Source organism: Pseudophryne corroboree, chromosome 5 (assembly GCF_028390025.1).
Source record: "Pseudophryne corroboree isolate aPseCor3 chromosome 5, aPseCor3.hap2, whole genome shotgun sequence".
NCBI lineage: Eukaryota > Metazoa > Chordata > Amphibia > Anura > Myobatrachidae > Pseudophryne > Pseudophryne corroboree.
Genome location: NC_086448.1, coordinates 415,709,395 through 415,725,473, shown reverse-complemented (window position 1 = coordinate 415,725,473; position 16,079 = coordinate 415,709,395). Strand labels below are relative to the sequence as shown.

Below are 16,079 nucleotides of genomic sequence, written 5' to 3'. Positions count from 1 at the left end.
CAAAGGTGGACATGATGGCGTCCCGCCTGAACAAAAAACTGGACAGGTTTTGCGCCAGGTCAAGAGACCCTCAGGCAATAGCTGTGGACGTTCTGGTAACACCGTGGGTGTACCAGTCGGTGTATGTGTTCCCTCCTCTGCTTCTCATACCTAAGGTACTGAGAATTATAAGACGTAGAGGAGTAAGAACTATACTCGTGGCTCCGGATTGGCCAAGAAGGACTTGGTACCCGGAACTTCAAGAGATGCTCACAGAGGACTCATGGCCTCTGCCGCTAAGAAGGGACTTGCTTCAGCAAGTACCATGTCTGTTCCAAGACTTACCGCGGCTGCATTTGACGGCATGGCGGTTGAACGCCGGATCCTAAGGGAAAAAGGCATTCCGGAAGAGGTCATTCCTACCCTGGTCAAAGCCAGGAAGGAGGTGACCGCACAACATTATCACCACATGTGGCGAAAATATGTTGCGTGGTGTGAGGCCAGGAAGGCCCCACAAAGAAATTTCAACTCGGTCGATTCCTGCATTTCCTGCAAACAGGAGTGTCTATGGGCCTCAAATTGGGGTCCATTAAGGTTCAAATTTCGGCCCTGTCGATTTTCTTCCAGAAAGAATTGGCTTCAGTTCCTGAAGTCCAGAAGTTTGTCAAGGGAGTACTGCATATACAACCCCCTTTTGTGCCTCCAGTGGCACTGTGGGATCTCAACGTAGTTCTGGGATTCCTCAAATCACATTGGTTTAAACCGCTCAAATCTGTGGATTTGAAATATCTCACATGGAAAGTGACCATGATGTTGGCCCTGGCCTCGGCCAGGCGAGTGTCAGAATTGGCGGCTTTGTCTCACAAAAGCCCATATCTGATTGTCCATTCGGACAGGGCAGAGCTGCGGACTCGTCCCCAGTTTCTCCCTAAGGTGGTGTCAGCGTTTCACCTGAACCAGCTTATTGTGGTACCTGCGGCTACTAGGGACTTGGAGGACTCCAAGTTGCTAGATGTTGTCAGGGCCCTGAAAATATAGGTTTCCAGGACGGCTGGAGTCAGGAAAACGGACTTGCTGTTATCCTGTATGCACCCAACAAACTGGGTGCTCTTGCTTCTAAGCAGACGATTGCTAGTTGGATGTGTAGTACAATTCAGCTTGCACATTCTGTGGCAGGCCTGCCACAGCCAAAATATGTAAATGCCCATTCCACAAGGAAGGTGGGCTCATCTTGGGCGGCTGCCCGAGGGGTCTCGGCTTTACAACTTTGCCGAGCTGCTACTTGGTCAGGGGCACACCCTGGCTGAGGAGGACCTGGAGTTCTCTCACTCGGTGCTGCAGAGTCATCCGCACTCTCCCGCCCGTTTGGGAGCTTTGATATAATCCCCATGGTCCTTACGGAGTCCCCAGCATCCACTTAGTTAGGACGTCAGAGAAAATAAGAATTTACTTACCGATAATTCTTTCTCGTAGTCCGTAGTGGATGCTGGGCGCCCATCCCAAGTGCGGATTGTCTGCAATACTTGTACATAGTTATTGTTACAAAAATCGGGTTATTATTGTTGTGAGCCATCTTTTCAGAGGCTCCGCTGTTATCATGCTGTTAACTGGGTTCAGATCACAAGTTGTACAGTGTGATTGGTGTGGCTGGTATGAGTCTTACCCGGGATTCAAAATCCTTCCTTATTGTGTACGCTCGTCCGGGCACAGTATCCTAACTGAGGCTTGGAGGAGGTTCATAGGGGGAGGAGCCAGTGCACACCACCTGATCCTAAAGCTTTTACTTTTGTGCCCTGTCTCCTGCGGAGCCGCTATTCCCCATGGTCTTGACGGAGTCCCCAGCATCCACTACGGACTACGAGAAATAGAATTATCGGTAAGTAAATTCTTATTTTTTTTTTTTGCCTGTGAACATGCATCGACCCGGGTTTTCGCTATGCGTGAACAGAAACGACCTGGGTCCACGACCTTGCTTTTTACCAGGGTTTTTCCTGGGTGTAACCCAGGTCACCCATAGTGTGAACACATACAACCTGGGTTTTTAGACCTGGGTTGGAAGAAGTGTCTGGCTGTTCATCTGATTGCTATAACATAACCCGGATAAGTTTAGACTATTACACAGTAGACTATGCAAATTCTGTATACTTACTAGAAGTTCATACATGAAAAGGGCAGATCTGAAACTGAGGAATGGTAATACTGGCTGATAGCTGGGTGCCGGAGGGGGAATGTGAGTGGGGGCACCTTAGTAGCAAAATATAATTATCTAGTAAGCAGATCAGCTTTAAAGTAAAATGTATTTAAAAAGGAAATAGAACCACAAATTTGCCATTAACACTACATCATTTATATTGTTCAGGAGTTTTTATACTGTGTATGGTCCAGCCCAGGTAGCTTAGAGCTTATTTGATGTGTGGTCATCCAAACAAACATTCTGTTCTACCACAACAGCTGTTAACCACACAAATCCTCATGCAATTAAAATACAGAAGGGACATATTCTAAATATAGTTATAATTACTTAAAGCATATAAATACATCATAAGACCTAGATTGGAATAAGCAGTATTTGCAGAGGATAATTTGAACATGTAAAAGATATATGTAGTACTTTGAAGTGTTAGTTACTGTTTTCTCTGTCCATTCCTATCTGACCCCACAGTTCTTCAAGAGTACACAATGATTTTCCTTTGCTCTCTGATTGAGTTGAGTTTAGTTATACCCCTTTTCCACTAACGAGCACGGGTCGCAGCCGGGAGCCTGACACGGGAGCTGCCCCCTGCTGCGACCCGTGCTCGGTCCCTTTCCCATTAGCAGTCACAACCCGGCAAATGCCGGGTTGGTGACGCTTCTAGTGACACGGCAGGGGCGGCGCAGGGAGATCACATGATCTCCCAGCGCCGCCTTCCCTATGCACTGTGAACGGGAGCCGTGTCACCTCGACACGGCTCCCGTTCACACTAGACAGCTAGCCGGGTTGAACACGTGTTCAACCCGGCTAGCTACCAGGGTAGGATTCCCGGATCACTTGATCCGGGTTTACCCTTTTCCACTTGCAAAAAACACGGGTAAATGCGCGCTCCGTGCATTTACCCGTGTTTTTTGAGCTAGTGGAAAAGGGGTATTAGAGACAAACAAAGCATGATACGCAGATATGCTAATGTTTGTGTACATGAGAGTAAGTTTGTAAAGAGCATATTTTCTTCTGTTATATTGACACCTAAATTCCCTGGAAGGAGTGTCTAAAATGGGGATTTTTTTTTTACAGATTCTGCATCACAGCAACCAATTCAGCAGAATCGCGACAACAGGTTTGAGGACAGAAGACCGTTTAATAAACCCAGACCTTTATTTAGCTCTGCTATTAACCAGCCTCAAGGTACGGTTGTTTATAGTTTTTAAGGTGTTTAATTTGCTTTTTTGTTGGAATGTGTAAAGCATACGCTTGTCAGACCCGGTCCACTGTGCTACCTTGAATACCAGAATTGTGAGCTTAATTAAAATACACCTTGTAGGTCGAAGCATGAGAGAGATCACTTTGGATAAGAATATATGGTTCCATTCAAAACAAAAAAGAATTATTCTTAATCCAGTTGAACATACCCGTGGATATTTTCCATTTTGTATGTATACATTTTGCATCTGATATGTATATTAGAAAACATGGTACAAAGTGCTCTGACCTAATGTAAAACAGAGAGGATGTAAGAACCTCATCTCATTGTGTACTGTTTTGGAGCAGCAAAGTAATGAATCTCACCTCCCACCTCTCATACCCCTTTAATACTGATTTTATGCCTACCGTCCGAATAGCACTCTGGATTTGTGCATGGCTTCTTCCTGCGTGCGACTCGTGAGCTCTCTTCCAGACAGGTGACACTACCCGGCAATATACCGGGTTGGTTATGTCACCGCTGATGAGTGCGGAATTGGCACTTGGAGATCAGAGCCACATCGACCTGGCTAACCCATTAACACTGCTGCGACCCGGTCATTCCCAGGACCAACCCTCAAAGGTAGCAGGGTTAGATTCCTGGGTAACTGGATCCGGGTATTCACAGTAATAACTCGGGTTTATAGTGGCGGTGTAAAAGGAGTATCAGACATACAGCAAAAACTTGTTTTCTCTTACGTCCTAGAGGATGCTGGGGAATCCGTAAGGACCATGGGGATAGACGGGCTCCGCAGGAGACATGGGCACTAAGAAAGAACTTTGGGTATGGGTATGCACTGGCTCCTCCCTCTATGCCCCTCCTCCAGACCTCGGTTTATTACTGTGCCCAGAGGAGACTGGGTGCATTACAGGGAGCTCTCCTGAGTTTACTGAAAAAGAAAGTATTTTTATTTTCAGGGAGCACTGCTGGCAACAGACTCCCTGCAGCGAGGGACTGAGGGGAGAGAAACAGACCTACTTTAACGTTAGGCTCTGTTTCTTAGGCTACTGGACACCATTAGCTCCAGAGGGAACGGAACGCAGGTCTCACCGCGCAGTTCGTCCCAGAGCCGCACCGCCGTCCTCCTTGCAGAGCCGGAAGATAGAAGCCGGGTTAGTATGTGAAGAAAGAACACTTCAAAGGCGGCAGAAGACTTCAGATCTTCACTGAGGTAACGCGCAGCGATAGCGCTGTGCGCCATTGCTCCCACACAGCACACACACACAGCAGTCACTGTAAGGGTGCAGGGGGCGCCCTGGGCAGCAATATGGACCTCCACAGATGGCAATAAACTTATATACAGGCTGGACACTGTATATAAAAGAGATCCCCAGCCATGTCTTTAAATTTTAAGCGGGACCGAAGCACGCCGATGAGGGGGCGGGGCTTGTTTCTCAGCACTCACCAAAGCCATTTTCTCCACAGCACACCGCTGAGAGGAAGCTCCCTGGACTCTCCCCTGCTTAACCACGGTGAAAGAGGGTTTTAAAGAAGGAGGGGCACATAATTTGGTGCAAAACAGATTTCTCTAACGTCCTAGTGGATGCTGGGGACTCCGAAAGGACCATGGGGAATAGCGGCTCCGCAGGAGACTGGGTACAAAGTAAAAGCTTTAGGACTAGCTGGTGTGCACTGGCTCCTCCCCCTATGACCCTCCTCCAAGCCTCAGTTAGGATTTTGTGCCCGAACGAGAAGGGTGCAATCTAGGTGGCTCTCCTGAGCTGCTTAGAGTAAAAGTTTAAATAGGTTTTTTTTATTTTCAGTGAGACCTGCTGGCAACAGGCTCACTGCATCGAGGGACTAAGGGGAGAGAAGCGAACTCACCTGCATGCAGAGTGGATTGGGCTTCTTAGGCTACTGGACATTAGCTCCAGAGGGACGATCACAGGCCCAGCCATGGATGGGTCCCGGAGCCGCGCCGCCGGCCCCCTTACAGAGCCAGAAGAGTGAAGAGGTCCGGAAAATCGGCGGCAGAAGACGTCCTGTCTTCAATAAGGTAGCGCACAGCACCGCAGCTGTGCGCCATTGCTCTCAGCACACTTCACACTCCGGTCACTGAGGGTGCAGGGCGCTGGGGGGGGGGGCGCCCTGGGACGCAATGAAAATACCTTAAATGGCTAAAAATACATCACATATAGCTCCTGGGCTATATGGATGTATTTAACCCCTGCCAGTTTTCCATAAAAAAGCGGGAGAAAGGCCGCCGAAAAAGGGGCGGAGCCTATCTCCTCAGCACACAAGCGCCATTTTTTCCTCACAGCTCCGTTGGAGGAAGGCTCCCTGACTCTCCCCTGCAGTCCTGCACAACAGAAACAGGGTAAAACAAGAGAGGGGGGGCACTAAATTGGCATATTAATATATACAGCAGCTATATTAGGGAAAAACACTTATATAAGGTTATCCCTATATATGTGTATATATATATATATATATATATATATATATATATATATAGCGCTCTGGTGTGTGCTGGCAAACTCTCCCTCTGTCTCCCCAAAGGGCTAGTGGGGTCCTGTCCTCTATCAGAGCATTCCCTGTGTGTGTGCTGTGTGTCGGTACGCTGTGTCGACATGTATGAGGAGGAAAATGGTGTGGAGGCGGAGCAATTGCCTGTGTTAGTGATGTCACCCCCTAGGGAGTCGACACCTGACTGGATGGTCTTATGGAAAGAATTACGTGATAGTGTCGGCACTTTACAAAAGACTGTTGACGACATGAGACAGCCGGCAAATCAGTTGATACCTGTACAGGCGTCTCAAACACCGTCAGGGGCTATAAAACGCCCGTTACCTCAGGTCGATACTGACACGGACACTGACTCCAGTGTCGACGGTGAGGAAACAAACGTATTTTCCAGTAGGGCCACACGTTACATGATCACGGCAATGAAGGAGGTTTTGAACATTTCTGATACTACAAGTACCACAAAAAAGGGTATTATGTGGGGTGTGAAAAAAACTACCCGTAGTTTTTCCCGAATCAGATGAATTGAATGAGGTGTGTGATGAAGCGTGGGTTTCCCCCGATAAGAAACTGCTAATTTCTAAAAAATTATTGGCATTATACCCTTTCCCGCCAGAGGTTAGGGCGCGTTGGGAAACACCCCCTAGAGTGGATAAGGCGCTCACACGCTTATCAAAACAAGTGGCGTTACCGTCTCCTGATACGGCCGCCCTAAAGGAACCAGCTGATAGAAAGCTGGAAAATATCCTTAAGAGTATATACACACATACTGGTATTATACTACGACCAGCAATCGCCTCAGCCTGGATGTGCAGTGCTGGGGTGGCTTGGTCGGATTCCCTGACTGAAAATATTGATACCCTGGACAGGGACAATATATTATTGACTATAGAGCATTTAAAGGATGCATTCCTATATATGCGAGATGCACAGAGAGACATTTGCACTCTGGCATCAAGAGTAAGTGCGATGTCCATTTCTGCCAGAAGAGGATTATGGACGCGACAGTGGTCAGGGGATGCGGATTCCAAACGGCATATGGAAGTATTGCCGTATAAAGGGGAGGAGTTATTTGGGGGCGGTCTATCGGACCTGGTGGCCACGGCAACGGCTGGAAAATCCACCTTTTTACCCCAAGTCACCTCGCAGCAGAAAAAGATACCGTCTTTTCAGGCTCAGTCCTTTCGTCCCCATAAGGGCAAGCGGGCAAAAGGCCACTCATATCTGCCCCGGGGCAGAGGAAGGGGAAAAAGACTGCAACAGACAGCTTCTTCCCACGAACAGAAGCCCTCCCCCGCTTCTGCCAAGTCCTCAGCATGACGCTGGGGCCTTACAAGCGGACTCAGGCACGGTGGGGGCCCGTCTCAAGATTTTCAGCGCGCAGTGGGCTCACTCGCAAGTGGACCCCTGGATCCTGCAGGTAGTATCTCAGGGGTACAAATTGGAATTCGAGACGTCTCCCCCTCGCCGGTTCCTGAAGTCTGCTTTACCAACGTCTACCCCCGACAGGGAGGCGGTATTGAAAGCCATTCACAAGCTGTATTCCCAGCAAGTGATAATCAAGGTACCCCTCCTACAACAGGGAAAGGGGTATTACTCCACGTTGTTTGTGGTACCGAAGCCGGACGGCTCGGTGAGACCCATTTTAAATCTGAAAGCCTTGAACACTTACATAAAAAGGTTCAAGTTCAAGATGGAGTCACTCAGAGCAGTGATAGCGAACCTGGAAGAAGGGGACTACATGGTGTCTCTGGACATCAAGGATGCTTACCTCCATGTCCCAATTTGCCCTTCTCACCAAGGGTACCTCAGGTTTGTGGTACAGAACTGTCACTATCAGTTTCAGACGCTGCCGTTTGGATTGTCCACGGCACCCCGGGTCTTTACCAAGGTAATGGCCGAAATGATGATTCTTCTTCGAAGAAAAGGCGTCTTAATTATCCCTTACTTGGACGATCTCCTGATAAGGGCAAGGTCCAGAGAACAGTTAGAGGTCGGAGTAGCACTATCTCAAATAGTACTAAGACAGCACGGATGGATTCTAAATATTCCAAAATCGCAGCTGATTCCGACGACACGTCTGCTGTTCCTAGGGATGATTCTGGACACAGTACAGAAAAAGGTGTTTCTTCCGGAAGAGAAAGCCAGGGAGTTATCCGACCTAGTAAGGAAACTCCTAAGACCAGGCCAGGTGTCAGTGCATCAGTGCACAAGGGTCCTGCGAAAGATGGTTGCTTCTTACGAAGCGATTCCATTCGGCAGATTCCATGCAAGAACTTTTCAGTTGGATCTGCTAGACAAATGGTCCGGATTGCATCTTCAAATGCATCAGCGGATAACCCTGTCTCCAAGGACAAGGGTGTCTCTCCTGTGGTGGTTACAGAGTGCTCATCTCCTAGAGGGCTGCAGATTCGGCATTCAGGATTGGGTCCTGGTGACCACGGATGCCAGCCTGAGAGGCTGGGGAGCAGTCACACAGGGAAAAAATTTCCAGGGCTTGTGGTCAAGCACGGAAACGTCACTTCACATAAATATCCTGGAACTAAGGGCCATTTACAATGCCCTAAGTCAGGCAAGGCCTCTGCTTCAGGGTCAGCCAGTATTGATCCAGTCGGACAACATCACGGCAGTCGCCCACGTAAACAGACAGGGCGGCACAAGATGCAGGAGGGCAATGACGGAAGTGGCAAGGATTCTTCGCTGGGCGGAAAATCATGTGATAGCACTGTCAGCAGTGTTCATTCCGGGAGTGGACAACTGGGAAGCAGACTTCCTCAGCAGACACGATCTTCACCCGGGGGAGTGGGGACTTCACCCAGAAGTCTTCCACATGATTGTAAACCGTTGGGAAAAACCAAAGGTGGACATGATGGCGTCTCGCCTCAACAAAAAACTGGACAGATATTGCTCCAGGTCAAGGGACCCTCAGGCAATAGCTGTGGACGCTCTGGTAACACCGTGGGTGTACCGGTCAGTGTATGTGTTCCCTCCTCTTCCTCTCATACCAAAAGTACTGAGAATCATAAGAAGGAGAGGAGTAAAGACTATACTCGTGGCTCCGGATTGGCCAAGAAGGACTTGGTACCCGGAAATTCAAGAGATGCTCACGGAAGACACGTGGCCTCTACCTCTAAGACAGGACCTGCTCCAGCAGGGACCATGTCTGTTCCAAGACTTACCGCGGCTGCGTTTGACGGCATGGCGGTTGAACGCCGGATCCTGAAGGAAAAAGGCATTCCGGATGAAGTCATCCCTACCCTGATCAAAGCCAGGAAGGATGTAACCGTACAACATTATCACCGTATTTGGCGTAAATATGTTGCGTGGTGCGAGGCCAGGAAGGCCCCTACAGAGGAATTTCAACTGGGTCGATTCCTGCATTTGCAAGGAGTAACTTCTAAAAAGAAGAACAGGCGCTCAGTAAGAGTTGCTGCACCAAGCTGCTGCCAATGGACAGGAGAGTCACTCCTGAGGGTAACGGAAAAGATGTATAGGGTGGGCAGCGCTATAGTTGAAGTGATTGAAATAAACAGTTTTTTACAATATATGTTAAAAATTCTTTGTCAATTTATTAAAAAACAAATAAAATATGAATATTATTCACTCCTCAAAATTATTGGTAAAAATACAAATGTGCACCTGGATCAGTTCATCTCCATCTATATGTTAGACCATAAGTGTCTGTTCCTGAGTTAATGCCCTGGTAAGTCCACAAGTCCCTTTAGAGGTTTGTTCACAAATTGACACAGTTCGGTTATTAGATAGTTACCGATCACCGTATTAGAGGTGGAAAGGCTTCCATGATGGTGCTTCCATGCTGGAAATGGATGTCCTCATTTAGATGGTGATTGCTGTGGTTGTCCTCATTAGGGTAGGTGGAAGTTTTGCTGGTGGGTTCCGGGCTGGTTCAGACACAAAGTGGCGGTCTTGGAGAACTGAAGTGGTGCAGAAGGAACTGATCCAGGTGCACATTTTGTATTTTTACCAATAATTTTGAGGAGTGAATAATATTCATATTTTATTTGTTTTTTAATAAATTGACAAAGAATTTTTAACATATACAGGTTGAGTATCCCTTAACCAAAATGCTTGGGACCAGAGCAATTTTGGATATCGGATTTTTCCGTATTTTGGAATAATTGCATACCATAATGAGATATCATGGTGATGGGACCTAAATCTAAGCACAGAATGCATTTATGTTTCATATATACCTTATACACACAGCCTGAAGGTAATTTTAGCCAATATTTTTTATAACTTTGTGCATTAAACAAAGTGTGTCTACATTCACTCAAATCATTTATGTTTCATATACACCTTATACACACAGCCTGAAGGTCATTTAATACAATATTTTTAATAACTGAGTATTAAACAAAGTTTGTGTACATTGAGCCATCAGAAAACAAAGGTTTCACTATCTTAATCTCACTCAAAAAAGTCCGTATTTCGGAATATTCCGTATTTCGGAATATTTGGATATGGGATACTCAACCTGTATTGTAAAAAACTGTTTATTTCAATCACTTCAACTATAGCGCTGCCCACCCTATACATCTTTTCCGATTCCTGCATTTCCTGCAAACAGGACTGTATATGGGCCTCAAATTAGGGTCCATTAAGGTTCAAATTTCGGCCCTGTCGATATTCTTCCAAAAAGAATTAGCTTCTGTTCCTGAAGTTCAGACGTTTGTCAAGGGAGTACTGCATATACAGCCTCCTTTTGTGCCTCCAGTGGCACCTTGGGATCTCAATGTAGTGTTGGGATTCCTAAAATCACATTGGTTTGAACCACTCACCACTGTGGACTTGAAATATCTCACATGGAAAGTGGTAATGCTGTTAGCCCTGGCTTCAGCCAGGCGTGTATCAGAATTGGCGGCTTTATCCTATAAAAGCCCTTACCTAATTTTTCATACGGACAGGGCAGAATTGAGGACTCGTCCTCAATTTCTCCCTAAGGTGGTTTCAGCATTTCACTTAAACCAACCTATTGTGGTGCCTGCGGCTACTAGGGACTTGGAGGATTCCAAGTTGCTGGACGTAGTCAGGGCCCTGAAAATATATGTTTCCAGGACGGCTGGAGTCAGAAAATCTGACTCGCTGTTTATCCTGTATGCACCCAACAAGCTGGGTGCTCCTGCTTCTAAGCAGACGATTGCTCGTTGGATTTGTAGTACAATTCAGCTTGCACATTCTGTGGCAGGCCTACCACAGCCAAAATCTGTAAAAGCCCATTCCACACGGAAAGTGGGCTCATCTTGGGCGGCTGCCCGAGGGGTCTCGGCTTTACAACTTTGCCGAGCAGCTACTTGGTCAGGGGCAAACACGTTTGCTAAATTCTACAAATTTGATACCCTGGCTGAGGAGGACCTGGAGTTCTCTCATTCGGTGCTGCAGAGTCATCCGCACTCACCCGCCCGTTTGGGAGCTTTGGTATAATCCCCATGGTCCTTTCGGAGTCCCCAGCATCCACTAGGACGTTAGAGAAAATAAGAATTTACTTACCGATAATTCTATTTCTCATAGTCCGTAGTGGATGCTGGGCGCCCATCCCAAGTGCGGATTGTCTGCATTACTTGTACATAGTTATTGTTACAAAAATCGGGTTATTGTTGTTGTGAGCCATCTTTTCAGAGGCTCCTTCTGTTATCATGCTGTTAACTGGGTTCAGATCACAAGTTGTACGGTGTGATTGGTGTGGCTGGTATGAGTCTTACCCGGGATTCAAAATCCTTCCTTATTGTGTACGCTCGTCCGGGCACAGTATCCTAACTGAGGCTTGGAGGAGGGTCATAGGGGGAGGAGCCAGTGCACACCAGCTAGTCCTAAAGCTTTTACTTTGTGCCCAGTCTCCTGCGGAGCCGCTATTCCCCATGGTCCTTTCGGAGTCCCCAGCATCCACTACGGACTATGAGAAATAGAATTATCGGTAAGTAAATTCTTATTATTACAGCGCTATCTGGGTAAAACATATAGTGTTTTTTTTTCCTGGGTCATCAGCGCTGGGTGTGTGCTGGCATACTCTCTCTCTTTCTCTCTCTCTCCAAAGAGCCTTTGTGAGGGAACTGTTTTCAGATAAAGGTTTCCCTGAGTGTGTGGTGTGTCTGTACGCGTGTGTCGGCATGTCTGAGGTAGAAGGCTTTCCTAGTGAGGAGGTGGAGCAAATGAATGTGGTGTCTCCGTCGGCAACACCGACACCTGACTGGGTGGATATGTGGAATGTTTTAAGTGTTAATGTGAATTTATTGTACAAAAGGTTGGACAAAGCTGAAGCCAGGGAATAGGCAGGGATTCAACCCCTGCCTGCCCCTATGTCGCAGGGACCTTCGGGATCTCAAAAGTGCCCACTATCCCAAATAGTAGACACTGATACCGACACGGATTCTGACTCCAGTGTCGACTATGAAGATGCAATGTTACAGCCAAAATTGGCTAAAAATATTCAATATATGATTATTGCAATAAAGGATGTACTGCATATCACTGATGAGCCCTCTGTCCCTGACACGAGGGTACTCATGTTTAAGGGAAAGAAAGCTGAGGTAACCTTTCCCCCCTCTCATGAGCTTAACGAGTTATGTGAAAAAGCTTGGGAATCTCCTGACAAGAAACTGCAGATTCCCAAAAGGGTTCTTATGGCGTATTTTTTCCCGGCTAAGGACAGGATACGGTGGGAATCCTCCCCTAGGGTGGACCAAGCGTTGACACACTTTTTCAAAAAGGTAGCGCTGCCATCCCAAGATACGGCTACCCTCAGGGATCCTGCTGATCGCAAGTAGGAGGTGACTTTAAAGTCCATTTACACACATTCTGGTACTTTACTCAGACCGGCGATAGCGTCGGCATGGATTTGTAGCGCTGTAGCAGCGTGGACAGATACCTTATTGGCGGATTTGGATACCCTGGATAAGGATACCATTTTATTAACCCTGGGTCATATTAAAGATGCTGTCTTTTATATGAGAGATGCTCAAATAGACATTGTCCTGCTGGGTTCTAGAGTCAATGCTATGTCGATTTCTGCTAGACGAGTCCTATGAACCCGACAATGGACAGGTTATGCCAACTCAGAGGCATATGGAGATTTTGCCTTACAGGGGTGAGGAATTGTTTGGGGAAGGTCTCTCGGACCTGGTCTCCACTGCTACGGCAGGTAAATCACATTTTTTGCCTTATATTCCCTCACAACCTAAGAAAGCGCCACATTATCAAATGCAGTCCTTTTGGTCAAATAAAAACAAGAGAGCACGAGGATCGTCCTTTCTTGCCAGAGGTAAGGGCAGAGGGATAAAGCTGCCAACCGCTAGTTCCCAGGAGCAGAAGTCCTCCCCGGTCTCTACAAAATCCACCACATGACGCTGGGGCTCCACTGATAGAGTCCGCCCCAGTGGGGGCACGTCTTCGACTTTTCAGCCACATCTGGGTTCACTCACAGGTGGATCCCTGGGCAATAGAAATTTGTTTCCCAGGGTTACAAGCTGGAATTCGGAGAGATGCATCCTCGCCGGTTTTTCAAATTGGCCCTACCAGCTTCTCCCCCAGAAAGGTAGGTAGTTTTAATTACAATTCAAAAATTGTGTCTTCAACAGGTGGTGGTCAAAGTTCCCCTCCTTCAACAAGGGAGGGAGTATTACTCAACCCTATTTGTAGTCCTGAAACCGGACGGTTCGGTCAGACCAATTTTAAATTTAAAATCCTTGAACCTATACTTGAAAAGGTTCAAGTTCAAGAACAGCGTGTCACTTTCACTGAAGGTGCAACACGGCTGGATTCTCAATATCCCGAAGTGACAGTTGGTTCCTACAACCCGTTTGACCTTCTTAGGCATGATTCTGGATACGGACCAGAAAAGGGTTTATCTTCCAATAGAAAAGGCCCAGGAACTCATGACTCTGGTCAGGGACCTATTGAAGCCAAAACAGGTGTCGGTGCATCACTGCACTCGAGTCCTGGGAAAAATGGTGGCATCTTACGAGGCCATTCCTTTCGCAGGTTCCATGCGAGGACCTTCCAATGGGACCTACTGGACAAGTGGTCCAGGTCACATCTACAAATTCATCAGTTGATCACCCTGTCCCCCAGTTCCAGGGTGTCTCTCCTGTGGTGGCTGCAGAGTGCTCACCTTCTGGAGGGTCACAGATTCGGCATTCAGGACTGGGTTCTGGTGACCACGGACGCAAGCCTCCGAGGTTGGGGTGCAGTCATACAGGGAAGAAACTTCCAAGGTCTTTGGTCAAGTCAAGAGACTTGTCTCCACATCAACGTCCTGGAACTGAGGGCCATACACAACGCCCTTCGTCAAGCGGACACTTTGCTTCGCGACTTACCGGTTCTGATCCAGTCAGACAACATCACCGCAGTAGCTCATGTAAACCGCCAAGGCAGCACAAGGAGCAGAGTGGCAATGGCGGAAGCCACCAGGAATCTTCGCTGGACGGAAAATCATGTAGGCGCACTGTCAGCAGTGTTCATTCCGGGAGTGGACAACTGGGAAGCAGACTTCCTCAGCAGACACGATCTACATCCAGGAGAGTGGGGACTTCATCAGGAAGTCTTCGCACAGATTGCAAGTCAGTGGGGCCTGCCCCAGATAGACATGATGGCGTCCCGCCTAAACAAAAAACTACAGAGGTATTGTGCCATGTCAAGAGACCCTCAGGCGGTGGCAGTGGACGCCCTAGTGACACCGTGGGTGTTCCAGTCGGTCTATGTGTTTCCTCCTCCTTCCTCTCATCCCCAAGGTGTTGAGAATAATAAGAATGAGATGAGTACAGACAATTTGCATTGTTCCAGATTTGCCGTGAAGGGCCTGGTATCCGGACTGCAGGAAATGCTCACAGAAGATCCGTGGCCTCTTCCTCTAAGACAGGACCTGTTACAACAGGGGCCCTGTCTATTCCAAGACTTACCACGGCTGCGTTTGACGGCATGGCGGTTGAATGCCGGATCCTAGCAGAAAAGGGCATTCCGGTTGAGGTCATTCCTACTCTGATAAAGGCTAGGAAGGACGTGACAGCTAAACATTATCACCGTATATGGCGAAAGTATGTTTCTTGGTGTGAGGCCAGGAATGCTCCTACGGAAGAATTCCATCTGGGCCGTTTCCTTCACTTCCTACAAACTGGAGTGGATTTGGGCCTAAAATTAGGCTCCATTAAGGTTCAGATTTCGGCCCTATCCATTTTCTTTCAGAAGGAATTGGCTTCTCTCCCAGAATTACAGACTTTTGTGAAGGGAGTGCTGCATATTCAACCTCCTTTTGTACCTCCGGTGGTGCCTTGGGACCTTAACGTAGTGTTGAGTTTCCTTAAGTCGCACTGGTTTGAACCACTTAAAACAGTGGAATTAAAATATCTCCCTTGGAAAGTGGTCATGTTGTTAGCCTTGGCTTCGGCTAGGCGAGTGTCGGAATTGGCGGCTTTGTCTCATAAAAGCCCCTATCTGGTTTTCCATATGGATAGAGCGGAATTGCGGACCGGTCCTCAATTCTTGCCTAAGGTGGTTTCATCTTTTCATATGAACCAACCTATTGTGGTGCTTGTGGCTACACGAGACTTGGAGGATTCAGAGTCCCTTGATGTGGTCAGGGCTTTGAAAATTTACGTAGCCAGAACGGCTAGGGTCAGAAAAACAGAGGTATTGTTTGTCCTGTATGCTGCCAACAAAGTTGGCGCTCCTGCTTCAAAGCAGACTATTGCTCGCTGGATCTGTAACACGATTCAGCAGGCTCATTCAACGGCTGGATTGGCGTTACCAAAATCGATTAAGGCCCATTCCACTAGGAAGGTGGGCTCTTCTTGGGCGGCTGCCCGAGGGGTCTCGGCACTGCAATTGTGCCGAGCTGCTACTTGGTCGGGGTCAAACACCTTTGCAAAGTTCTACAAGTTATTACCCTGGCTGAGGAGGACCTCATGTTTGCTCAGTCGGTGCTGCAGTCATCTGCACTCTCCCACCCGTTTGGGAGCTTTGGTATAATCCCCATGGTCCTTAGGGAGTCCCCAGCATCCCCTAGGACGTAAGAGAAAATAAGATTTTAAACCTACCGGTAATTTCTTTTTTTCCTAGTCCGTAGAGGATGCTGGGCGCCCGTCCCAAGTGCGTACTGCTTCTGCAAGACTTGTATATAGTTTTTGCTTACATAAGGCTTATGTTACAGTTTCATCAGTATCGGTCTGATGCTGTGTTGTTTCATACTGT

The 16,079-nt window shown here is 47.6% G+C and overlaps 1 protein-coding gene across 2 annotated transcripts in view; it reads left to right on the top strand.

Annotated features, from left to right (window-relative positions):
• The window catches only part of LOC134927808 (uncharacterized), a 510,851-nt gene that overhangs the window by 349,402 nt on the left and 145,370 nt on the right, over nt 1–16,079 (top strand). For both annotated transcript variants that reach the window (XM_063922785.1, XM_063922784.1), the window contains exon 21: nt 3,248–3,358. In XM_063922785.1, coding sequence (XP_063778855.1) covers nt 3,248–3,358 — 111 coding nt within the window. The remainder of the gene's footprint in view (nt 1–3,247; nt 3,359–16,079) is intronic.